At 41.5% G+C, this 26,238-nt stretch overlaps 1 protein-coding gene across 4 annotated transcripts in view; it reads right to left on the bottom strand.

The window, feature by feature from the left end:
• LOC127567517 (AT-rich interactive domain-containing protein 3A-like) overlaps window positions 1-26,238 on the bottom strand; it is a 382,036-nt gene that overhangs the window by 24,274 nt on the left and 331,524 nt on the right. For all 4 annotated transcript variants that reach the window (XM_052010508.1, XM_052010510.1, XM_052010511.1 and 1 more), the window contains exons 4-5: window positions 16,184-16,367; window positions 3,582-3,826 (exon numbers count right to left, since the gene is read on the bottom strand). In XM_052010508.1, the coding sequence (XP_051866468.1) occupies window positions 3,582-3,826; window positions 16,184-16,367 (429 nt within the window). The remainder of the gene's footprint in view (window positions 1-3,581; window positions 3,827-16,183; window positions 16,368-26,238) is intronic.

Genomic DNA, 26,238 nt, shown 5'->3' with positions numbered 1-26,238 from the left:
TTTAACACATGGTCCGATATGATCTGAAAGACAGTAACTGACAATGCAGCATTTCCTCCATTCCACTCCATGTGCTTGCCTAGACTATTACTTCAATTCTCTGCAGTGGGACTTGTAGCTCCTGGTATCTTGGAGAGTGTAACCACCAAGGCAAAGCTGACATTAAAATAACAACAGGACTTATTTAATGCACCTCAAGATGCACAAACAGTTTGTAAAGAACCAGACAACAGTAAGTTTATGCAAGGAACTACCATACCACAACATAAATCTTAAACACTGATGCCATTAAGGCATTTGAGGCACTGAAGGGTGAGCACTCCTCCTGCTCTGATCCTTTATCAGTTCCATGTATGACCCAGTGGTATTTACAAACCTGGGGCTGTTTGAACAAAAGGGAGTAGGTATAATTTAATTCATCTTCTCCTAGCACTCAGACACTTAGGGCTAAAAAAAAACTTAGTACAGAGAGAAAAGATTCAAAGGAGAGGGAACACTTTTTCTGGATGACTCTATTAAAATAGGACAAATGACCTTTCTAATGTGCAGTGCAGAGTGAAACTACTCTGGTGAGGCACTGCACCACACAGATTAGGAAAGCCCCGGGCTTCATCTAATTTAGTTCTAACTTACTGCTAATTTATTGCATGTGAGATGGCACAACCAAGTAACAATCACGGTTGATGAGTCCTGGCTAATAGTGTATTTGTGTGAATGCAGCTGAAAACAGTACCCTCACATGTTTTGTTCAGCACTGTCCCTCACAGATGAATCATATACAATGTAGCATGCTCCAAGGTAATATCGTGGGATTGAGACATTCTTTGTTGCCTATCTTAACCACTGCTATGTCTTCTCCAAATGTAGCAATGAAAGAAAAGCACTATTAGCATTATGACCTAGGAAATAGATTGAAAACAAGAACAACTTTTCACCTATTTTTATACATGTAAATTATGCAGAAGAAGTATTTTACTCAGGTTTTGAAATGTTTGTGCCCATTTCTGGCAAAAATCCTGCCCATCAGAAAACTGGACCAAGAATTTTCTGTCACCATTCACCCAAATATGGGTGTTACTTCCTTGTCAAATTTTTTGTTCATGGTGATGTCATTTGCAGGCATGGTACTCACTGAAACTTACCCATAGAAAGTGGATCAAAAAGTTAATATCTGCAACCCTTGTTGGGCAGGCACAGTAGTGTAGTGGTTAGCATAACGCTATTACAGCGCCAGTGACCTGGGTTCAATTCCGGCCGCTGTCTGTAAGGAGTTTTTACATTCTCCCTGTGTCTGCATGGGTTTCCTCCGGGTGCTCCGGTTTCCTCCCACATTCCAAAAGACGTCCAGGTTAGGAAGTTGTGGGCATGTTCTGTGGGCATCAGTAGTATGGCGACACTTGCAGGCTGCCCCCAGAACACTCTACACAAAAGATGTATTTCACTGTGTATTTCGATGCACATGTGACTAATAAAGATACCTCATCTTATCTTATTCACTCAAATAAACAAGGGGTAAATCACGCAAGAAGCTGGGCACCAATTGTGACTTATACTGCCATAGGAAGAGCACTTCAATTGCACTGACCTGCGTCCCAGCAGGCAGAACACAAATGAAGTTCCAGCAGCTTACCTGGCAAGAGGTGCAGAAGAAATTCACTAGGATGTTGCCTGGGATAGAGTGTTTCACGTACAAGGAGAAACTGGATGAGCTGGGTTTGTTTTCTTTGGACTGAGGGAGGCTGAGGAAGGCCTAATTGATGTGTAGAAAATTTTGAGAGGTATAGACAGGGTAGATAGTGGGAAACTTTTTGCTCAAACAGAGGAGTCAAAATCTTGTGGTCACAGGTTTCGGGTAAGGGGTAAGAAGATGGAGGGGAGTCTGAGGAAAAATTTGTTCACCCTGGCAGTGGTTTGGAATTTGGAATACCCTGCCTGAGGAAGTAATGGAAGCAGGTTCTATCACAAAATCTAAGGTGAGCATTTGTCAAGGCATAAAATGTTACAGTTCAAGTGCTCGTAAGTGGGATTAGTGTTAATGGGTGGTTGACATCAACATAAATTCATACATTCATAGAATTATACAGTAGGGAAACAAAGCCTCAGGCCCAACTCGTTCATGCTGACCAAGGTGCCTATCTATACTAATTCAATTTGCCTGCATTTGGCCCATAACCCTCTAACTCTGTCCTATCCATGTACCTCTCCAAATGTCTTTTAAACATTGTCATTGTACCTGTCTCTATCACCTCCTCTGGCAGTTTGTTCCATGTACCTACTACCCTCAGTGTGAAAACTTGCCCCTCAGATCCCCTTTAAATCTTTCCCCTCATCTTAAACCTATGCTCTCTAGTTTTAGACTCCCCGACCCCGTGATAAAGACTGTGACTATCTACTCTATCTATGCCTCCTATAATTTTATAAACCTCTATAAGGTCACCCCTGAGTCTCCTTTGCTTAAGGAGAAACAGTCCCAGCCTGTCCAATCTCTCCTTATGACGCAAGCCCTCCAGTCCAGGCAACCTTCCTGTGAATCCTTTCTACAGCCTCTCTTGCTTAATGACATCCATTCTATAGCAACTAGAAGTGAACATGATACTCCTTCCAGCCTAACCAACGATTTGTACAACTGTAACACAATGCCCCAACTCCTGTATTCAATGCCTCAGCCGATGATGGCAAGTATATCATATTTCTTCTTCACCACTCTGTCTACCTGTGTCACCACTTTCAGGGAGCTATGTACTTGTACCTCAATTTGTACAAGAAATTGGAAATAAAAACTGAAATGCTGGAAGTACTCATCAAGTCAGGCAACATCTGTGGAGAGAAAAGCTTTCAGGTTGGTGATCTCTCACCAGAACTGACCTGCTGAGTTTCTCCAGCAATTTCTGTTTTCATTTCAGATTCTCAGCATCTGTAACATGCTTTTGGCTTCCAGAAATTCTTAATCCAGTTCTGGCATTAGATTACTAAAATTTCTAATGTGAAATTGCTATTTCTTTGTATAATGCAATCATGGCTAACTTGAGACTTCTTTGAACCTGCTGTTATTGCTTGTAATGATATCTGAGTCCCTCCTCAATATTCTTCATTTCCTATCCTCTAGAAATTGAAACTTAAAAAGCACGAATCAGTGACAATAACTATGAAACCACACTATGATTTAAAACTGCTGTGCCCATTATCTGAAAATACTTAAACTTCCCCAACACACAGGAAGGAAGGAAGGAAAGTAACTAAAATGGCTGACACCACAGGAAAGAAAAAGAAACATGATCCAAGGGCTTTGCAGTTTTTATGGCATGAGTCCTTATCACAATGTACACTCTCTTCCCCTGAATCATCCTCATCATTGAGCTCGACACTTGGTGCAGAGGAGTCCACAAAGCAAATCCATTGCATATCAGTAAACACATTTAAAATGGTTAACTCAAGGGACAGAAAATTCTGAGTGCATGGGACCTTTCACCATGTCAATTTAGAAACAAAGTTACAAGTCGATATTTCTGCACACAAAATTTTAAACATCTCATCAATCTATTACAACAGAGCTTCACTATGTAAGAGTCTAAACACAATACCTTTTTTTATAGAATGTCCATGGCTAATATGGCCGCCATTATGAGTGGATATAGCTATGGTGGGCATCTGTATCTTAGGAGAGGATAAGATAGTTGGCGTCCCCACAGGGGAGTAGTTAAACAATGTAGATCCATAACTTTGCCTTCGGCCCTCTCGTCTGTTACTATCAATAGCTGCCTGGAGCTCTCCAGGTGAGCTCAGGCCTCGCTTTTCACATTCATATGGATATAGGTACTTCATGTATCTGGAAGGTAATTTAAAAATAATTAGATAACAAATAATTACAGAAAGATAATTCAAACTTATCATATTTCTTCACTTTCATCTACTTCTGGGATGACAATACAGAGGCTGTTATATATTTTTACATCTACTGAACACCAAATACCTTGGAGGCAAGTAAACATAAGCATAATACCAAAATGTCTTACTTAACTTCCGCAAAATCAAACCATTATCCTACCCTTAGAAACATCTCCTTACAATCTCCTTCAGGCTGTAAAGTTGGCCTCAGTGGGAAATGATAATAGAGATACAGAACCAGTATGGATTTGTACTCCTGTGATAGGGCGGTCTAATTGAACAAAGATAGCTTCTGGGCGAGCAATAGATCCTTAGTGCAGTTCTTCATGCTTGGCATCTCCCTCCCCCCACCCCCAAAGAAGTGGGCTGCTTGCCAATTTGGCAGCAGGTAAATGTGTGTGCCTGGAGTATCTGGCTGTTCATCTACTTGAATCTGTTAAACAGGAGAAAAGAGGAAATTCAGAACAAAACTTTTTACTCAATATTTAGTAAAAAATTAAGTACATAGAACAGAGTACTGGCACAGCCTTTCAAACAAGAAAACTCAGTGCATTTCAAGGAAAAACTGGACTTCTTCCTGTCAACATATCCAATTCAGGAATATGAACAATGCCTCAAAGGAATTCTGTGGATATGTAGACTACAACACCAGGTCCATGCTGAGTACCTCCCAGCAGAACAACCCCAATAGTCCCATGTATTTCTGTAGCCCTGCAACTTATTCTCTCTCACCTTCCCATCAAATCTTTTTTGATTCTTTGCCACTTACCTATACCAAGGAGTAATTTACAGTAGCCAATTAGTCTACCAGCACATCTTTGGGATGTGGGAAGAAACAGGAGCATCTAGAGTCATGATGTCATACGGCATGGAAACAGGCCTTCAGCCTAACTCATCCGTGCTGACTGTGTTGCCCAGCGAGCTAGTCCCATCTGCCTGCGTTTGGCCCATAGCCCTCTAAACCTCTCCTATTCATGTACTTATCTAGATGGCTTGTAAATGTTGCTAATGTGCCCGCCTCAACCACTACTTCTGGCAGCTCGTTCCAAATAAACACCACCCTTTGCGTGAAAAAGATGCCCCTAATGTTTCTTTTAAATCTCTTGCCTCTGATCTTAAACCTACGTCCTCTTGTTTTTAACACCCTCTCTCTGGGAAAAAGACTACGTGCTTTCACCCTGTCTATGTTACTCGTGATCTCATACACCTCTATCAGGTCATCCCTCAATCTCCTACATACCAGGGAATAAAGTCCTAGTCTATGCAACCTTTCCTTATAACTCAGGTCCCCACGTCCAGGCAACATCCTGACACATCTTTTCTGCACTCTTTCTAGTTTAATAACATCTTTCCTATGACAGGGCGACCCAAACTGTAGACAATACTCCAAGTGCGGCCTCACCAATGTTTCATATAATTGCAGTGCAACTTCCCAACACCTATAATCAGAGCCTTGACTGATGAAGGCCAGTGTGCCAAACGCCTCATGGAAACCCATACAGATATACAGAGAACATTCAACCTTCACACAGACAGAACCCAAGGTCAGAATCAAGCCCTAGTTCCTGGAGCTGTGAGGCAGTAGCACTAACTACTGTGCGATGATTCTGACGAGATGGACCTCCTCTGCTCTTATTATGGCCAGAACTTTAGCATGGTTTTCAAAAAGACCAGGCCAGGTAGATTGTTCATTTAATCTCCTGACCCATTATTCTTTCCACTCAGGTTACCAAAGCTGGAAATGTCGTTGAATATTACTTAATGTGTCCACTATAACATACAGTCATTACAGGATTGGAGATAACATTCAGGTTACAAAATTACTTTAGAGCATTTGACAGGAAACTACTTATATCGAAATATAGGTGCTGCAAGAAATGTCACTATGTTTTGTGATGATAGTGCCATGGAAAGGAGAGATAAATAAACCAGCAAATAAATATTATAAAGTCACTTTGATTTCAGGAGACATTTGATAGTGAGCCCCTAAAAAGGTTCTGAAGGACATTTTGCCTGGAAATTGAAATGCTGGCTGCTTTTTCAGCATTGTAAACGTAAAGGGAAATACGTCAATGACTGTTTCTGGGTTGTTTTGTGTAACTCTATAAATTCATTAGGGTACTTCACTCTTATACCCCAACATATGAACATGAGAAATAGAAGCAGCAGTAGGCCATTCATTTCCTTGTGCCATCTCCACCATTCAACATCATGACTGATTTTCTACATTTACGATGCTTTCACCTCATAATGGCATTTTCCTCCATTCTCTTAAATATTCAAAAATCTATCGGTATTTATCATGAGTATATTTAGTGAATGAGCTTCCACAGACATCTTGGGTAGTAAATTCCAAAGATTCAATACCCTCGTGGTGAAGAAATTACTTTCCATCTCAGTCCTGAATGGCTGACCTCTTATTTTGAGACCATAGCCAGGGAAGACATCATTCCTCCATCAACCCTATCAAACTCTGCAAGAAAATTTTGGATGTTTAAATGAAAGCACCTGTCCATAGAACCATAGAACCATACAGCACAAAACAGGCCCTTCGGCCCACCATGTTGTGCCGTCCATCAAACCACTCTCACACTACCTAACCCCTTCCTCCCGCATATCCCCCTATCCCACACTCCTCCATATGCCTATCCAACAAGCTCTTGAACCTGTTCAATGTATCTGCCTCCACCACCACCCCAAGCAGTGCATTCCATGCACCAACCACTCTCTGGGTGAAAAACCTCCCCCTGACAGCTCCCCTGAACCTCCCACCCATAACCTTAAAGCCATGCCCTTTCGTCTTGAGCATTGGTGCCCTGGGAAGGAGGCGCTGACTGTCTACTCTATCTATTCCTCTCAGTATTTTATATACCTCTATCATGTCTCCTCTCATCCTCCTCCTTTCCAGTGAATAAAGCCCTAGCACCTTAAGCCTCTCCTCATATTCAATACTCTCTAATCCAGGCAGCATCCTGGTAAATCTCCTCTGCATCCTCTCCAACGCCTCCACATCCTTCCTATAATGAGGCGACCAGAACTGGACACAGTACTCTAAGTGTGGCCTAAACTAGAGTTTTGTAAAGCTGCATCATCACCTCATGGCTCTTAAAACTCAATCCCGCAATTTATGAAAGCCAACATCCCATTGGCCTTCTTAACTGCTCTTTCCACCTGTGAGGCAACTTTCAATGAACTGTGAATATGAACCCCCAGATCCCTCTGCTCCTCCACACTGCCAAGTACCTTGCCATTCACCCAGTACTCTGCCCTGGAGTTTGTCCTTCCAAAGTGTACCACCTCACACTTCTCCAGATTGAACTCCATCTGCCACTTGTCAGCCCAGCTCTGCATCCCATCAATATCCCTCTGTAAGCTCCGACAGCCCTCCACACTATCCACAACACCGCCTATCTTAGTGTCGTCCGCAAACTTACTAACCCAGCCCTCCACCCCTCATCTAAGTCATCTATAAATATCACAAAAAGTAGAGGTCCCAGAACCGATCCCTGCGGGACACCACTAGTCACTGCCTTCCAATCCGAGGGCACTCCTTCCACCGCAACCCTCTGCTTTCTACATGCAAGCCAATTCCTAATCCACACAGCCAAGCTTCCTTGGATCCCTTGGCCTCTGACCTTCTGAAGAAGCCTACCATGAGGAACCTTATCAAACGCCTTACTAAAATCCATGTAAACCACATCCACGCACTGCCCTCATCAATCTTCCTGGTCACCTCCTCAAAGAACTCTATCAGGCTTATGAGGCAAGATCTTCCCTTCACAAGCCATGCTGGCTGTCCCTAATCAGTCCATGATTCTCTAAGGTGTTCATAAATCCTATCCCTTAGAATCCTTTCTAACAGCTTACCCACCACAGACGTGAGACTCACCGGTCTATAAATCCCTGGCCTATCCCTATTACTTTTTTGAACAAGGGGACAACATTCGCAACCCTCCAATCCTCTGGCACCATCCCCGTGGACAACGAGGACTCAAAGATCCTTACCAGCAGTTCAACAATCTCCTCCCTAGCCTCTCGAAGCAGCCTGGGGAAAATCCCATCAGGCCCCCGAGATTTATCTGTCTTAATCTTATTTAACAACTTCAACACATCCTCTCTCTTGACATCTACAACCTCGAGAACATTACCCCTACCAGCACTCCCTTCTGCATCATCAAGACCCTTCTCCCTGGTGAATACCGAAGAGAAAGTACTCATTGAGAACTTCTCCCACTTCCGCCGCCTCCAGGCAAATTCTCCCACCTTTGTCCTTAATCGGAACCTACCTTTACCCCAGCCATCCTCCCTACCCTTCAAGTACTTGAAAAAGGCCTTGGGATTTTCCGTAACCCTACTAGCCAAAGCCTTTTCATGTCCCCTTCTAAGCTCTCCTCAGCCCTTTCTTAAGTTCCTTCCTCGCTACCCTATATTCCTCACGGGCCCTGTCTGAACCTGCTGCTTTAACCTCACGTATGCTACCTTCTTCTCCCTAACAAGTCGTTCGACCTCTCTTGTCACCCACGGTTCCTTCACCCTACCATTCCTTCTCTGCCTCACCGGGACATATTTATCCCTAACATCCTGCATAAGATCCCTGAACATCGACCACATCTCCATGGTACATTTTCCTTCAAAAAGAACATCCCAATTTACACTCCCAAGTTCTCTCCTTATAGCCTCATAGTTCGCCCTTCCCCAATTGAAAAACCTCTTGTCCTCTCTGCACCTGTCCCTGTCCATGACAATTTTAGAGACCCAGTCTCTCATTCTTCTAAATGCTAGAGAGTTTAAGCCCAGTCTGTTTAGTCTGTTCTGTTAAGGCAAACCCTCCGCCTCCCGCCTCCACCATCCAAGGAATCAATCTAACCCTAATTCTGATTCAGGGATGCATGTAGGATTAAAGTAAGGTTATGGCATGTATGGAAGCTTATTTGGCCAATTGTGTTCACACTGTCTCTTCCTGAGCAACTCATTATTTCCACCCAATGGCCCTTTCTCTGTAGCACTGCAAATTTTTCCTCACCATTTATATACTGAATTCTCTCTTGAAGGCCACAATGGAACATGCCTCCACACATCTGCAGGCAGTGCATTCCAGATTCCAACCATATGCTGAGTAATAAAGTTTTTCTCATGTCACTAATAATTCTCTTTCCCTTTATACCCGTGACCTCTAGTCCTTGACCCTTCCAGTCTCTCATGATCCACTTTGAGCAGATCCCCCATCATTTTTTTATGTTTTGATCAAACCTTCCCTCAGACTTCTCTTCTCCAAAGAAAACAGACCCAGTCTTGCAAACGATCCTTGGTTGGGAACGATGACATCATTTAATGTGCAGCATTCCTTTTCGAGCACTGAGGGAAACCTGGTCTATGTTATCCCAGGAACCACTAGTGTTGGGCATTCCCAGGAAGGCCTAGTGTTCCCAGGGCAACACTGGACTGGGACCCCTGTAAGGTTAATTTGTTACTCACCTTACCTTCACCACCACCCTGATTCTACAACGTACTAACTGCTCTCACCCTCAATCATAACACTGATCTCCCGAGGCCCAGGCACTGACATATCTCTCTGGAGCATCAATCAGTGCAGGCTCCAAAGTGCCCCCCACCACTCCTAAGCATCCATCACTGTCTGACTCTCCTCCCTCCAGCTATTCATCACTTGCCTCTGATAGCCCTACTCCTGCCCATCTATCACAGTTTCCATGCTTCCACTATTCCCTTCCCCCTGACCATGGCACAGGGCTGAACGGTCCTGTGACCACCATCCATGCTGACACTTCGTCCACTTCCCTCCATGAATCTGGCGGTGGAAGTGGGGACCAGCCCAGCAATTTTTGATGAAGGAAATGTGCAGTTGAAGACTGGAACACAGCAAACAACGGTGATTGATGAGAAGTGGTTGCGGGCTAGTAGGGCAATAAGTGGAGTGGATGCACCAGAACTTCTAGGCAGTTCATAATGGTAAATTAGCTTACAAGATTTGGAACAGATTTTGCAAAAGAAATCAGAGAGCTGGTGGAAGGACAAAGACTTGATTGGAAGGAACAGACGTTATGCAACAAAATGGCCTCTTCAAATGTTTTGTCTGTTTTCACGGGAGAAGACTACAGTGATTAAGAAGCTTGGAGAAATTAGCGACAATAAAAATTTAGGATTGGACTGCAAGGTGGTAAGTCCCCATATCCCAATGATTTATTTCCTGGGATTTTGAAAAAGGTAGCTATGGCAATACTAGTTGTCTGTTTCCAAAATTTGATAGATTCTGCAATGCTTTCTGCAGGTTGCAAAATAACAGAAATATAACCATACTATTTAAGAAAGGAGGGAGAGAGAAAACAGGGAACTATGGACCAATTAGGCATACATGAGGAAAAACGTTGAAATCTGTCATTAAGGAAGTGAGATCAGCACATTTAGAAAATAATATGATTGGGCAGAATCAAAATGTACTTATGAAAAGGAAATCACGTTCGATAAATCTGTGTGAGATTTTTGAGGTTGTAACAGGCAGAGTAGATAAAGGCAAACCACTTAACATGGTATATTTGAACTGTCAGAAGATCTTTGATAAGGCCCCACAGAAGAGATTATTAAATAAAACTAGAGGGCACAGTGTTGGACATAATTTACTGGCATTCGTAGAGGATTGGTCGCACAATTTTGGGTTAGGAGGCTGTGAATATTGGGGTGCCAGAGGGATTAGTGCTGGTGCCGCAGCTGTTCATAATCTATCTCAATGATTTGGATGAGGAGATCAAGGCAATATATTCATCTCTGCTGCTGATACAAAGCTGAGCTTTGAGGCATCCTCCTTACAGTGTGGGCTGTGAGGAAGATGCACAGAGACTCAAGAAGAATATAGAGTAAATGAGCAAGAATATGGAAGACAGCAAAGAAAATGAAAAAAAAATGTGTGGTAATTTAGTAGGAAAAGGGATTCTCTTTTATTCTTCTTCTGTCTCTAACTGCTGGTTTTTAACAAAGCTGCCACCTTGACAACTTCTGCATCCTATTATAGATATTCCTTCTTTACACCCCCTCAAACCTTACCCCTTTCTGCAATTGAATATGCACTCGTCTTCTAACTAGTCCACTGCTGATGAATGGTCCTTACCCTGAAACATCAACTCTGCTTCTCTCCTCACTGATGGTGACTCACTGACTTACTGAGTTCTTCTAGAATTTGCTGCTTTTGCTTTGGGTTTCCAGCATCTGCAATTTTTTTGCTCCAGATGGCCTACACTCTCTTGAGCTTTGAAAAAATGAGAGATGACTTCATTGAAACATATTAAATTCTTAGGGTAAATGCAAGAATGATGTTTCCCCTGGCTGGGGTGTCTGAAATAAGGGGTTGACAATTGACGACTGATAGGGTTCTTTGAGGAGGTGACCAGGAAGATTGATGAGGGTAGTGTAGTCGATGTGGTCTACATGGATTTTAGTAAGGTGTTTGACAAGGTTCCGCATGGTAGGCTTCTTCAGAAGGTCAGAGGCCAAGGGATCCGGGGAAGCTTGGCCATGTGGACAAGTGGCAGATGGAGTTCAATCCAGAGAAGTGTGAGGTAGTACACTTTGGAAGGACAAACTCCAAGGCAGAGTACAAGGTAAATGGCAGGATTCTGGGCAGTGTAAAGGAGCAAAGGGATCTGGGGGTTCATATCCACAGATCACTGAAAGTTGCCTTGCAGGTGGATAGGGTAGTTAAGAAAGCTTATGGGATGTTAGGTTTCATAAATCGGGGGATTGAGTTTAAGAGCTGCGAAGTGATGATGCAGCTTTACAAAACTCTGGTTAGGCTGCACTTAGAGTACTGTGTCCAGTTCTGGTCGCCTCATTATAGGAAGGATGTGGAGGCGTTGGAAAGGGTGCAGAGGAGATTTACCAGGACGCTGCCTGGATTAGAGAGTATGGATTATGAGGAGAGACTAAGGGAACTAGGGCTTTACACTTTGGAGAGAAGGAGGATGAGGGGAGACATGATAAGAGGTATATAAGATATTGAGAGGAATAGATGGAGTGGGCAGCCAGCGCCTCTTCCCCAGGGTGCCAATGCTCAAAACAAGAGGACATGGCTTTAAGGTATTGGGTGGGAAGTTCAAGGGTGATGTCAGATGGAGGTTTTTCACCCAGAGAGTGGTTGGTGCATGGAATGTGCTGCCTGGGGTGGTGGTGGAGGCTGATACATTGGACAAGTTCAAGAGATTGTTAGATAAGCATATGGAGGAATTTAAGTTAGAGGGATATGTGGGAGGAAGGGGTTAGATAGTCTTAGGTGTGGTTTGAAAGGTGGCACAACATGGTGGGCCAAAGGGCCTGTATTGTGCCGTATTGTTCTATAGTTCTATTGTATGGTTCTATGAGATGAAATTTCTTGACCGAGAGATTAGTGAATCACTGGAATGCTCTAACCAAGACAGCTGTAGAGGCTCAGTTGCTGAATTTATTCATGACAGAAATCAATAGATTTTTAGAGATTAATGATCCGGGCTTGGAGCAGAAAAGTAGAACTGAGGTAAATGAGCAGCCATGATCTTATTGAATGGTGGAGGCTCTGGTCAGTGCAGAGGCTGTGAGATGGAAGCTGCAGCTGGATTGGCACAGAAGGCTGTAAGGTGGGGGTTGTAGTTTGGGGGTGGTTGGAGACTGTGGGGTGGGTGCTGCAGTTGCTGTTGGTGTTAGATGAAGGCTGCATTTGGTTGGGAAAGTTTAAATATGCTACATTAAGTGGTTTGCTTTTATCTACTCTGCCTGTTACAACCTCAAAAACTTTTTTTTCATTTTCTTTGCTGTCTCCCATATTCTTGCTCATTCACTCTATATCCTTCTTGAGTCTCTGTGCATCCTCCTCACAGCATATTTGTTCTTATGGACTGCTCCTTCATTGCTCAATGGAGTTTGTCTCTTATTTTTATTGGCCAGCAAAGAAAATATTTGAAGTCTGGAAATTGCTAATACAGATCTTGTACCAAACAAATACGGTCTAAGTATCTGTATTGACTACTCCCTAATTTGAAATAACATCCCAAATTATTCTATAACAATCATCAATTGAGCAGGGTTCAAGTGTCTTTTATCCTAATTGGTAAGATCGTTAAAACCTCCAAAAGTATACCCACATAAGGTCTGGTATAGATTCCACCAGTGCTCAAATCTTCAGTTTCAGAAATACAAATTCAAGAATATCAACAATGAAGCTGCAATCGTACAATTACCCCTGAAACCCTAACTCTGTTGAAGGGTCATTGACCTGAGGTGATAATGCTGTTTCCTCTCTACATAGATGCTTCTTGCCTGCTGAGTATTTCCAACAATTTCCATTTTTATTTCAGATTTCTAGCATCTGCAGTTTTTTTTTTGCTTTTCATTAAATGCACTTCACTCAACTCAATTTGTTTCACATTTTGCAGCATCTGTGACCAGAGGAACGTAGAATAAACAAGGTAAAAGAAATTAATGGAAATCCTGCCAGATTCTGCTTCTCCCTCAGCAGATGCTGTCTGGCCTGGTGAGTACTAACATCACTTTCTGTTTTTATTTCAGATTTCTAGCATCTGAAGCAAAAATAAACAAACTGCTGGAGAAATTCAGCGGGTCAGGCAGCATCTGTGGAGGGAAAAGGACAACTGACCTTGCAGGTTGAGACCTTCATCTAGTCTAGATGCAGTGGATGCGCAAGTCACCCATGAGTGGGAAGGAGGAGGCAGGTTTTGTTTCATATCTGCAGCTAGAGCCCAAGTAGGTCAACAGGGCCATTTCTAGAATCTTAAATTGCAGATTGTGTGGATAACCTTCAAAGCCTCCAATCCAAGATTCTGATTACACTTTATCTCACAGCCTACTCCCCTAACCCAAATGCAGCCTTCATCTAACACCAACAGCGACTGCAGCACCCACCCCACAGCCTCCAACCACCCCCAAACTACAAACCCCACCTCACAGCCTTCTGCATCAATCCAGCTGCAGCCTCCATCTCACAGACTCTGCACTGACCAGAGCCTCCAGCCTCACTCACCTCTCAACCTTCCCCCCAAACCAACCAAGCTCATCTCCTCATCCACTCAAACTACTACCACCATTTCACAGCCTCCTCACCCCAACCCCACTAATGTACCTGCCAAACATTCTGCTCCAACTGCTCCAACTGCAGTGCCCAGTTAGTCTCTTCCCCATCCCCAACTATAGCCTCGGTCTCACAGTCTCATCCAAACCCAGACTATAGTCTCCCCTCCACAATTAAGCTACACCCCCATTCACATCATCTTCCCCACCCAGACTACAGCCCCCATATCAAAGCTCCCCTCCCCACTCAGACTATAGCCCCCACCTAACAGCCTTCACATCCACTTTCTTCTTCCATGACCCACCTCGTCACCTCCTCCCTCACCTGATTTCACAGTCCTCCCTCCTCCAACCTCAGACTAACTATAGCTGCAACAACAGCTGCCCACATCTGGACTGCAGGACTGATCACACAACCTCCCTGCAACCAAGTGTAATCCCAAATTCTGATCATGGCCAAAACTTTTCCTCACTAGTTTTTTTGGGCACACATTTGGAGTATTATGTGCAACTCTGGTCACCCCATTACAGGAAGGACGTGAAGGCTTTGGAGAGGGTACCAAAGAGATTTACCAGGATATTGCCTGGATTAGAGGGCATGTGCTTTAAGTAAAGGTTGGACAAACCTGGGCTGTTTTCTCTGGAGTGACGGAGGCTGAGGGGAGACCTGACAGAAGTTTATAAAATTATGAGAGATACAGATAGGATAGACAGAATCTTTTTCCCAGGGTAGAAATGCCAAATACTAGAGGTCATACATTTAAGGTGAGAGGTGTAATGTTGAAAGGAAATGTGAGGGGCAAGTTTTTTTATACAGAGTGGTAGGTGCCTGGAACAGGCTGCCAGGGGTAGTGGTGGAAGCAGATATGATAGTGGCGCTTAAGAGGCTTTTACACAGACATGTGAATATGCAGGGAATGGAGGCGGAAGAGATTTAGTTTAATTTGACATCGTGTTTGGCCCAAACATCATGGGCCAAAGTGCCTGTTCCTGTGCTATATTCTATTTTCTATGTTCTAAGCTGCCAACCTGCTATCTGTCAGGCTGGGATGTACACCTAGTCATTGAAATGAAGGCTTGCCATTAAGATTGATGGACCTCTTTGTCCTTGACCTTGCTTGATATTTTACAACCTACTTCTGTCCCACATATGTGCCCACCAGCCTCTCTTCCTACTGATATAGAGAGATATTTATGTAAATGCAAATGCCTGCTCTTTAGTTTTGCTTGTTTGGAGGGTAATTTGGATGTTGGCTAGCTTGCATTCACCCAGTTGATAGCATTTCCAGTTTAGATTGAACAAAAAAGATAAACTGCCATACTGTACTATAAACAGGAAAGGTTGAAAGCTCACAGCATCCAAAAGATAAAGATGTGTAATCCTTGACGTGGTTTCCTTTAACAGAACCGTGATGAAAACATTCACCACTGATATTAATCTATCTTTCCTCTTTTACATTTTGTCTTCATTTTATATTTCAGATTTAAATTGAAACCCTATGTTTTGGGGCTTGAATATTATATGTCACCTTGATGGATGATTTCTCCAACCTGCACTGTTTTTAATTAGCTCCTCTTCCTTTGATTTTAAGCAATACACCATTTGCCCTATGGATACAGACTAGTATTCAGAGAAATGAGTTTAAATCCTGGCAATTTAAATTCAATTAAATAATAGCTCTGGATTAAAATACTTACATCAGTGATAATGAACAGATTGTCACAAAAAGATGAACAGTTTGCAAATATTTGTCAGAGAAGGAAACCTGCCATCTGGCTGAAATGTGAGCCTGGATTCATGGCAGTGTGGTTGGCTCTTACCTGAATCCAGAATGTATGAGGACACCACTCTTTTCAGGTACAATTAGGGTTGGACAACCAATGCTGGCCTTGCCAGCAATGCCCACAGACTGTGGATGAATGAAACAATCTGGGCACTACCATTGTCAAAAGCAACTTTCAAATGGCCACCAGGAACCATGCACCTGATTTCTTTTCTTTCTCTATGCCCCCTGAAAATCACTTGTTCACTGCCTTCCCTTGACCCCAAATGAGACTGGCAAGGGACTTTGAAGTGATTGTAAAGACAGAAAGTATATTTCACAATGTGATGACATTGCACATTAAAGAGTCACCCCACTGAACTGCCACAGCTGGCCTTTCTGTAGCATGATTCTATTGCAAATACACTTGATTGTAATATGGTCTATAAGACACGTTTATATTTACTTACTGGGTTCTCAAGGTGAAAGCAGCACTGGTAATAGAGGTAGGGAGGTTGAGGCCTTTGGTGATTTCGCGCCAGATCTTCTTATTGATAACTTCCACTAAGCCGCCTTTTTCAGTGACAAGCTTGTACAGACTGTATAGATCTAACACCTGCTTGGCCATGATGGGAATCCGATTCACTGGAGTCCCTGTGTAAATGAAAAAAATATCCACAATCAATTACATTAGCTTCAACAAATCGACAGACATCCCACAGTTATAGGCTAATTAATTTGACTAAGTAAAACGCCTAATTGTTCACTTTCTGTCAAAAAGGAAAAAATATATATTCCCCTTCCCAATGTATTGACGTTACAGAGATAATAAATGAAACAATTTCTGCTGTATTCAGTTGAAATTAATTTAGAGGGGAGCAAATACTTGAATATTTACCCTGCACTTGATTTTATTGAAAAGCCTAAGTGAAAGGTCATGGATCAAGATCAACCCATGAGGAAAGGTTTAGCGAGCTAGGGCTTTTCTCTTTGGAGTGACAGAGGATGAGAGGCGACTTGATAAAGGTGCATAAGATTATGAGAGGCATAGTGGACAGCCAGCACCTTTTCCCAAGGGTGGCAATGGCCAATTCCAGAGGACATCAGTTTAAGGTGAGTGAAGGAAAGTTTAGGGGAGATGTCACAGGTAGGTTTTTTACACAGAGAGTAGTGGGTGCCTGGAACACACTGTCTGGGTTGGTGGTAGAGGCTAATACAATAAGGACATTTAAAAAGACTCTTGGATAGGCACATGGATGTAGGAAAAATGGAGGGTAATGGGCTGTGTAGGAAGGAAGGGTTAGGTTGATTATGGGGTAAGTTTACATAGGTCGGCACAACATCATGGGCCAAAGAGCCCGTACTGTGCTGTACTGTTCTATGTTTTATGTTCAACAAAGAAGTGATTAGGTAACACAAACCGCGAAATATTTTTTGTAAGAATGAGAGAGAGAGAGAGAGAGAGAGAGAGAGACCAGGCCAAATGTTACCAAGGTATTTAGCTATATATTGTTATTTCGTTTCAATCATTGTTGAATCATTTATTTTCTGAAACTCTTTATAAAGGTGACCCCTGTGTTACGAAGGGCCTTACGTTCCTAGAAAACTGTCCATATTTCGATTTTCTGTAACTCGAAGCCATGTCAACTGCATGTGTCAAGAAACAGAAATTGAAAAAAATGTTTTATTTTTGTTTACTTTTGTTTCACAAAATTCTGGAAGAGCAAATTTTATTCCCTATCTCAAATTTTGGGTAGTGATTTGTGAATTCTGTAAGGGCGAATGGCTGTAATGTGGGGGTCGCAAGTAGCCTTCATTTGAACTATTACAGTCCATACGCTGAGGTAATATAAACCACGGGAAAATATCTGTTCAGTCTGATCTTACACTGTGCACAAGTGTAAGCCAACTACTTGGATGGAATGAAGCTCCCCCAGTAAACAAATAAAAAAGTTAAGTTAATAAAGGTGGGGGCCTTGAAGGATCGTATGCAGATTTAGTCATCTCACCAAACAAAGCACATATGTATTTGATATACAGGGAGTGCAGCAACGAGCTACCAGACTGATTCCTGGGATGGCAAGTCTGTCATATGAGAAGAGATTGAGTAGACTAGGTCTCTAATTCTTCTGAACTATGGAGAATAGAGTTTAGAAGTATATTTATTAAAGTATTCAAAACTCTTAAGGGTGCTGGATAGAGTAGATACAGGGAAGATCCTACCCTTATTCAGGTCCAGAACTATGGATCCAAATAAGAGGTAGGCCGTTTAGAACTGAATGAGGAAAGATTTTCTTCAGTCACTGGGCAATGAACTTTTGGAATTTTCTACCTGTTGGGCTGTGGAGGCTAAATCATTGATCGTATTCAAAATAAAGATGGACAAGTTTCTGGATATTAAGGGAATCAAGGGATATAGGGATGAGGCAAGAACATCTGAAGTAGGAGATCAGCCAAGACCTTGTTGAATGGTGAAACAATCTAGAGGGACGGAATGACCCACTCCTGCTCCTTTTTTCCTATATTCTTATGTCATAAATACAAAACAATCCCCAACCCACAACTCTGATCACTTTTCATGGTGGGGGTTAAGGCAGAATTTCTATCTGACCTTGTACAACTGGGATGAGGAAAATCAAATCCTAACTTCAAATTTAAACTATGTTGATTTTAACTCATGCTTTGAACTAGAACTCCTTTCTCCTAATTAGTCCAATGTTTGGCATGGCAGCATCAAGTAGGACCAATGATCTAATCAGTGCAATACTTCAGCATGGCAACATCAAGTAGAACCCAATGATCTACTGCTTCAGGTCTTGAATAACAGCTTCACATTTGCTGGGGAGATTGTAAATACTGAAACTGCACTGCAGATATCATAAGATATGAATGATATATCAATGCAGAAAGCAGATTACTGAACCTGATAATGTGTGTGTAAGTGGTTCTTTTGTACACTTGGCCTTTCTAATTAACCTGAGTTTGGCTGAGAACAGCCTATTGAAGCTGTGGATTTATGATAATAGTATAAAGATGAGTTCATTAAATATATGTCTGGCTCTATAATTCTTCATGTACACTGGGGTTTCCTTAAAGGAGAATTTGTAAATCACACTGGCATGGAAGTGATTTCTTTTTCATTTAATGATGTTGCAACTTTCACAGTTAATCAAAATGAAGCAAGAAATTTCAGGAGTTTTAAATTATCTTTCAGAAAATATAAACCTTCCAATACTAGCTGATGTAGAAATTGATTTTTCAAGTAAGTTCCCATATTTAATGGCTCTAGTTTTCTGTAAGATCTGATCATGGTGGGCAATGGTAATGATGGCGGGGAAGTGGGTTGGGGTGGGATGGCGCCAAGAGAGGGAGGCTGTTAGATGACACATTACTTTAACCTCTACAGCCGGATTCAAATCTATGACCATAAGAGCAATGTACAGGTCATCTTAGGTGCAACACCTGCCTTTTATCTCTTCCCCACCATCGAGGGACCCAGTAACACTTTTCAGGTGAAGAAGCACTTACTTTTTCTAACTTAACGTATTCAGAAATCATAAGATGGTCTCCTCCACAATGGAGAAATTAAACTTAGGTGACAACCATTTTGCAGAAACTTTCATTCAGTCCATAAGGGGGACGCTAAGCTTCCAGCTGCCTGCCACTTTAATTCTCCATCCCACTCTGATCTTTCTATCTTTGGGCTCTTACACTGTTCCAAGATAGCACCACGATCAAAACAGATCACTGTAGGAAGGATTTTGAAAGTGTTTTTCTGTATCGAAAAAGCGACAACAATCTTCAAAGACAATCATCCTAATATAGAGCACAGCATTAGATGTGGCTGGATGATAGAAAAAGCCTTGCTTTGCTAGGAGCTGTCTCAGATAAGAGAAAGAATTGCTCCAGTTTCTATTGATAACTTCTTTAAGCTTCATTTATCAGCCACTCAGTAACAGTCACAGAAAAACCCCTCTGCATCATCATCACAAGTTCCATGAAGTTCAAATTCATCTCCACTGCTATCATCACCCAGGCACATCCACCTTGACATGCAAAGCTACTACTACCACTTACAATTAGGAGCTATTCGGTAAGATCATGGCTGATCTGACTGTAATCTCAAATCCACATTCCGATTCATTCATGGCATCCTTTCACCCCCACCTTAATCAATAATGTGCCTCAAAGAGAATTTGGTTTCCACCAGCCTTTGAGGAAGAGAGTTCCAAAGACTCATGGCCCTCTGAGAGAAAAAAAACACCACCTCAACTCTGAATTAAAAGAGCAAACCCTTATTTTGAGAAGGTGACTCCTTGTTCCAAAATCTTCCACATGAGAAATATCCTCTCCACATCTACCCTGTCAAAACCCCTCAGGATTCAACTTATGAATTGCTTAACATAACAAAATGTACCAAAGTTCCTCACAGGAGCGAAGATTGTTAAACAATGATATCAAAAGCTTAGTTGGAGGTGAGTTTCAATGGACTTCTTAAAGGAGGGATGCAAGGTGAAAAGGAAGAGAGGGTTAGGGTCATAGCAAGTGAAGGCCCTGCTGTCTATGGTGGAGCAATTGCATTTGGGATGGTCAAAAGGCAGAATTGAAGGAGCAGTGGCTGTTAAACAAGCTGTCAGATAATTTCCCCAATCACATGAAAATCACACCCTTGTTATAACGTAATAATCCCTCTTGAAATAATGTTGTATTGTCTTGACCCTAGTGAATGGGCTCACAGTTTGGTACATGTGGCACAGTATCAAATTTCGCATGAAGATTTCAGCGTACAAGATGTATAAAATTAAGCATTCCAGCCAAAGTGCAAAACTATGAGGGCCTTAATCTCAGAAAAGACTCTTCACTAAAGGTGCCAATGCTATGAAAATGCACCAGGACCTCTACTTCCTCAGGAGGCTAAGGAAATTTGGCATGTCCACCTTGACCCTCACCTATTTTTATAGATACCATAGAAAGCATCCTATCCTGATGCATCACAGCTTGGTATGGCAACTGCTCTGCCCAAGACCTCAAGAAACTACAGAGAATTGTGGACACAGCTAAGCACATCACGAGAACCAGCCTCCTCTCCTTAGACTCTGTCTACGCTTCTCGATGCCTCAGAAAAGCAGCCAACTTAATTAAAGACCCCTTGCACCCTGGACATTCTCTCATCTCCCCCCTCCCACCAGGCAAAGATACAAAAGCCTGAAAGCATGTACCAACAGACTCAAGGACAGCTTCTACCCCACTGTTATAAGACTACTGAATGGACCTCTTGTATGATAGGATGGACTCTTGACCTCACAATCTACCTCTTCATGGCCTTGCACCTTATTGTCTGCCTGCACTGCACTTTCTCTGTAACTGTAACACTAATTTCTACATTCTGTTATTACTTTTCCCTTGCACTAACTCAATGTACTAATGTGGTGAAATGATCTATATGGATGGCATGCAAAACAAAGTTTTTCACTGTACCTCAGTACATGTGACAATAATAAACCAATTACCAATTAAGTTGGGTGCATTTCCAACAGTCCAAGTCTAAGTGGAACATAACCTCCTATCTTTATATTCCACCCCCCCACCCCCCCGAGATAAAGTGCAATATTTTTGGTGTTTTGATTACTCTTTCACCTGTGCATTAATTTTCTGTGATACCTCAATTCCTTCATTTCCCCAGTGCTCCCAACCTCTCACCATTAACAAAATACTCTGTTTTCCTTTTCTTAATCCAAAGTGACCTCACACTTTCCCGCTGTTGTAGTTAGTAGCATGGTTATTAAACAGTTTAAACAAGTGCACCTACTTTGCTCATCAGAAGGAAACAACTCTTATATATTTTCAAAAGTATCTTCTGCATATATTTTAGATTTTACATTCTAATAACTTGACTCATGATATTTGGTCCTGATGAAAATTCATTAATTCCTCTAATTAGCAAGCAGCTAATAGAGTCGTGGAATTATTGTGACACAAGAGGTGGCCATTCAGTACTCAAGTCAATTCCAGAGTCTGTCACTGAGGTGACAAAGGAAACTATCTTGAAATTTGGTACAGCCTCTTTTACTGCATTAAACATATGCTTTGTTTGATGCTAACCCTCATTGAGATCACCTGAAAAATATCTCAAAAGTAACTAAAAACACAAGGAAAGACACACAATGGCACTTAATACACAAATTTATGCATTAAAGTGGCATTCAATGGCATTCAACTCATCAGAAGCTTTATGCTGACCTCACAGCCACTGTATCATTGTTGCAATGATCACTGGAAGCAACAGAGAAGTTGAAGAACTTTCCACATGGGAACCACGGTACAGCTGCAGGAAAGGCTGTCATAGAGTTAAGGGGAAAATATGGAGGAGGAGGAGGAACATGTAGAAGGCATTGTATGGCCCATGATATTTTTTCTTGCACAATTGATGCTGGGCAAATATTAGTTACAATAAAGCAGGTCCTGCCTGGAAGGTCCCAATTTCCTGATCCATCCAGAGATGATCATTAACATGAGTTAAATGGCTTTCATGTGCTTTTTGTGCATGAAATGGGACCAATTTCTTGGCAAACTTTTTTTAAAAGCATACCTGTGTCACATTGAACAAAAACCTGGACACATTGTGAAGAAATTCTTAGCTTCTACAATGCAACAGAGCTCAGAATGCAAGGATCAAAAATCTTGACTTTCATTGCCAGATAAGAAACATGCCAAACTAAAATTCTTTCTTCCCCTTCATGCTTACAATTGGAAATTTGGATTAATCTCCCACCAGGACGACCTAACAAAACTGACCTTTTAATGAGACTTGGGTAATATTAGAATAGAAACATAAAATTCTTCTATCAATTTAACCTCTATTTCAGTGAAGCTGTTAATCTGTTTAAAATTAAAGGATTAATTGCCTTTGCTAAAACCACAGTGAGGGGAATTGTTGACAGAAATTGCTAGAAATTAGTACAAGTCATTTAGCATATGTGAAGAGAGAAATAGTTAATGATTTTTCATCAAAGTAGTTTATACAAAAGATCATTCATTGGCCTGAAAATGTTAGCTTGTTTTCTCTCTCTGCTGATGTTCCTTAAGTTCTTGAGCACTTCTAGCAGTTTCTGTTTTTATTTCAAATTTCCAGCATCTGCAAAATTTTACCTTGGGAATTTCCATATTTCTTTATTGAATGGAATGAGGACATTCAGCCTATCAAGTCTATGCCTGGCAAATATCAGGCCAAGTCTGGATAGTGTGCAAGTCCCATTGTAGACTGACCTATTAGTGGAGTCAAAAATGAAGCTCATTGCTATGGAATTATCAACAAGTAATACCATACCAATGTAATGAAAGAGAGAGGTTTATTAATGAAGCAGATAAAGGATGGTTAAGCTAAGGATGCTTCCTCAAGAAACATAGCAGGACTGTCCTGGAGTACAATAATTGGTTTCTGGCAATCACAGCAATCTTTCCTTCTGTCAGGTATTACTTAATCCTTCTGACCTTCACTGACCTCAGATTTTTTTAGGTTTCTTATTACCATATTTGGTGAAATACTGCCTTGTAGGATTAGTATAAATGGGTGGTTGACAGGCACGAACTAGGTGGGCCTGCTTCTGTGCTATGTAATGATTTGATCTCTCTTCACACAGGAATACCAATTATTGTGTTCATGCTTAAATCAGGGTTGTGATGAAACCATGCAAGATCCAAACTTAGCATTAACTGGAAGTGTACTGTTGAATTTATAACTTAATAGCATTGTTAATCTTACCAAAACAAATTATTTGCTAAACAGTAAATTTCAGTTTCATCTGTTACTCTCCAAAAATAGAGAGCCAACTTATTGGTACAATATATATAGTAACAGCCTAAACAACAGGGAAAGATATAACTTATGTATAGCCAATACATTTAATTTCATGGTAACCAGATGAACTAGATTAAGTTTTTCAAAAAATTTTACAGTCAATTCTCCTGTCCTTGCTTCTTTGAGTGCTCTGAAGGTCAGCCGTTTGCTGCTGAGTATTTAGCCTCTGCTCTGCTCTCATGGCCGGCCCAACTAAACTTCTCATTACTGGTTAGGTCTTACCTGATGCATTGCAATAACTTGTGAAAGATGTAAAGGGTCGAGAAGGAAGTTTACCTAAAGAAGGCGGGTGGGGTGGCGGTGGTGACTTCACTTAAGAGAAGTTGGAAAAGTTAGCACTGTTCTCTTTGGAACATGGATTAATTAAGAAGGGAGCTAACAGAGGTTTCAAAATGGTGAGAGGTTTGATTGGTGGAGAACTATTTCCACTGGTGAGCAGTTGACCAACTAGAGGCTGTAGCTTCAGAAACATTAATAAAAGATGTTGTAGGATGGGGGGAGGAATGAGGAGATTTTTTCACTCACAGAGATACTGGAATCTGGAATACATTATCTCTGAAAGTAGTGGGAGATGATCAAGAATGTTTAAAAGAGAATTGGACAGGTACTTAAAGATAAGGGACTTACAGGGTGATGGACAGAGGATAGGCAAATGGGACCAAACATGACAACTCTTCAAAGAACTAGCACAACCATAATGAGCAGAACAGCCTACTTTACTGCGTCTGTGATCCTAGGAATCTAATCTATTTAATTATAAAACTCTATTACAGAGAGGCAGTTAATGAAGCTGATTTACACTAATGGCAGTAATTTAGATATGCAAATTACAGTTATTTCAATGGTCTCAGATCATCCAAATTTAAACTCATAAGCCTGTTGAATAGAACAAGCAGATGTCATTTTCAGGTTGCAGCAATATACAGATTGGGTTTTGTTTTTTTTCGTTTTTGTTTTGAAAGCTAGATGCGGATCAGAGTAACTTAAAATATTACGGTAGGATTTAGTTCCTTCATCTGACAGTCTCTGGATGGTGTTGACATGTGTTTCATTGTAACCTAAGTCAGTGCATGTACACTTCCCAGGAACTCAGCAGCTTTTCCCCCAACCCTGTCCGAAGTTGGGTGAGATCAGCCAATTGAGTGAAAAATGAGAATGAGTGGCAGGATCTTATGGGTGCTCATATCATGAATCTATCCACTGAAGAGTCAATTTTAATGTTCTTAAGATGGGTAACATTTGTAAGGCTGCATCTCTTCCCAATTAATAATTGGGAAGGGTGCAGAGGAGATTTACCAGAATGCTGCCTGGTTTAGAGAGTATGCATTATGATGAGAGACTAAGGGAGCTAGGGCTTTACTCTTTGGAGAGAAGGATGATGAGAAGAGACATGATAGAGGTGTACAAAATATTAAGAGGAATAGATAGAGTAGACAGCCAGCGTCACTTTCCCAGGGCACCAATGCTCAATACAAGAGGGCATGGCTTTAAAGTAATGGGTGGGAAGTTCAAGGGAGATATCAGAGGAAGGTTTTTTTACCCAGAGAGTGGTCGGAGCATGGAATGCGCTGCCTGGGGCGGTGGTGGAGGCAGGTACATTGGTCAAATTCAAGAGATTGCCAGATAAGCATATGGAGGAATTTAAAATAGAGGGATATGTGGGAGGAAGGGGTTAGATAGTCTTAGGGAAGGTTTAAAGGTTGGCACAACATGGTGGGCCGAAGGGCCTGTATTGTGCTGTACTGTTCTATGGCTCAATGGTCAATTGGGAATAAATTCTAAGAACTACATGATCTACATGCAAAAATGAGTTGGAAATTCATGTTTGCAGAGTCTTCTTTAACTTCTGTGCTTCAGTGCAAATACATTAGATAAATCCAATTGAATGTGTGAAAGTAAGTGGTATGAAATCAATACCGCACTGAAATTGATGTACTTTTACTCAATTGAAACTGCACTTTTTACTCAAACTAACACATTTTTATTGAAAGTAATACATTTTTATTTTAACCAATTCACTTTCAGTGCTAACATCAACTTTGTTTCCTTAAAATAATCTATTTAAGAAAAATATATTGTTCTAGTTCCCTCTTGCCTTGTACTATGATCCAATTTTTTCTACTGCTAAAGAAAATGTGTAAATCTTAAGCCTGGATTTCTCTCGTATAAGTACTAACTGGCCTGTAAAAAAATTATGTCACTAATAAATGACAAAATAACTTTACAAATATGTTTTAGTGGCTGCTTTGTTGCCAAAACTATTTCGGAATTATTTTGGAATCAAAACTATTTGCAGAAGAAGAATCGATCAATTCCTACTGGCGATGTTTCCACCATCTGCCACAACAGCAATTCTATTAGTCCTGACCCAACAACATTTAAGTTCTCAGTGGCCAGGTGCTTTCATTCCTCCTGCAGCGCTGCAAATGATCTCCCAATCCCACCAGCTCCTGATATTTGGCTGCTTTTCCGTGCCAACACCATCATGGTTGCAAATATTCAGAAGAGGATCATCTTTTGACAAGCTGTATTTGCTTACTGGCTATTTTAATTCTGTCATGTTTTTGTTGGGGGTGAAGTGCTGGAAGGAACCCATGACCTTTACAAGTGCCAATATTGTAATTATCACAGAGGTGGGAACAATAATCTTGCTAAAAGTTGTGACAG

This window comes from Pristis pectinata, chromosome 2, assembly GCF_009764475.1.
Source record: "Pristis pectinata isolate sPriPec2 chromosome 2, sPriPec2.1.pri, whole genome shotgun sequence".
Classification (NCBI taxonomy): Eukaryota; Metazoa; Chordata; class Chondrichthyes; order Rhinopristiformes; family Pristidae; genus Pristis; species Pristis pectinata.
Note: the sequence above shows the minus strand (reverse complement) of the source record. Positions and strands in the feature narration are given on the sequence as shown.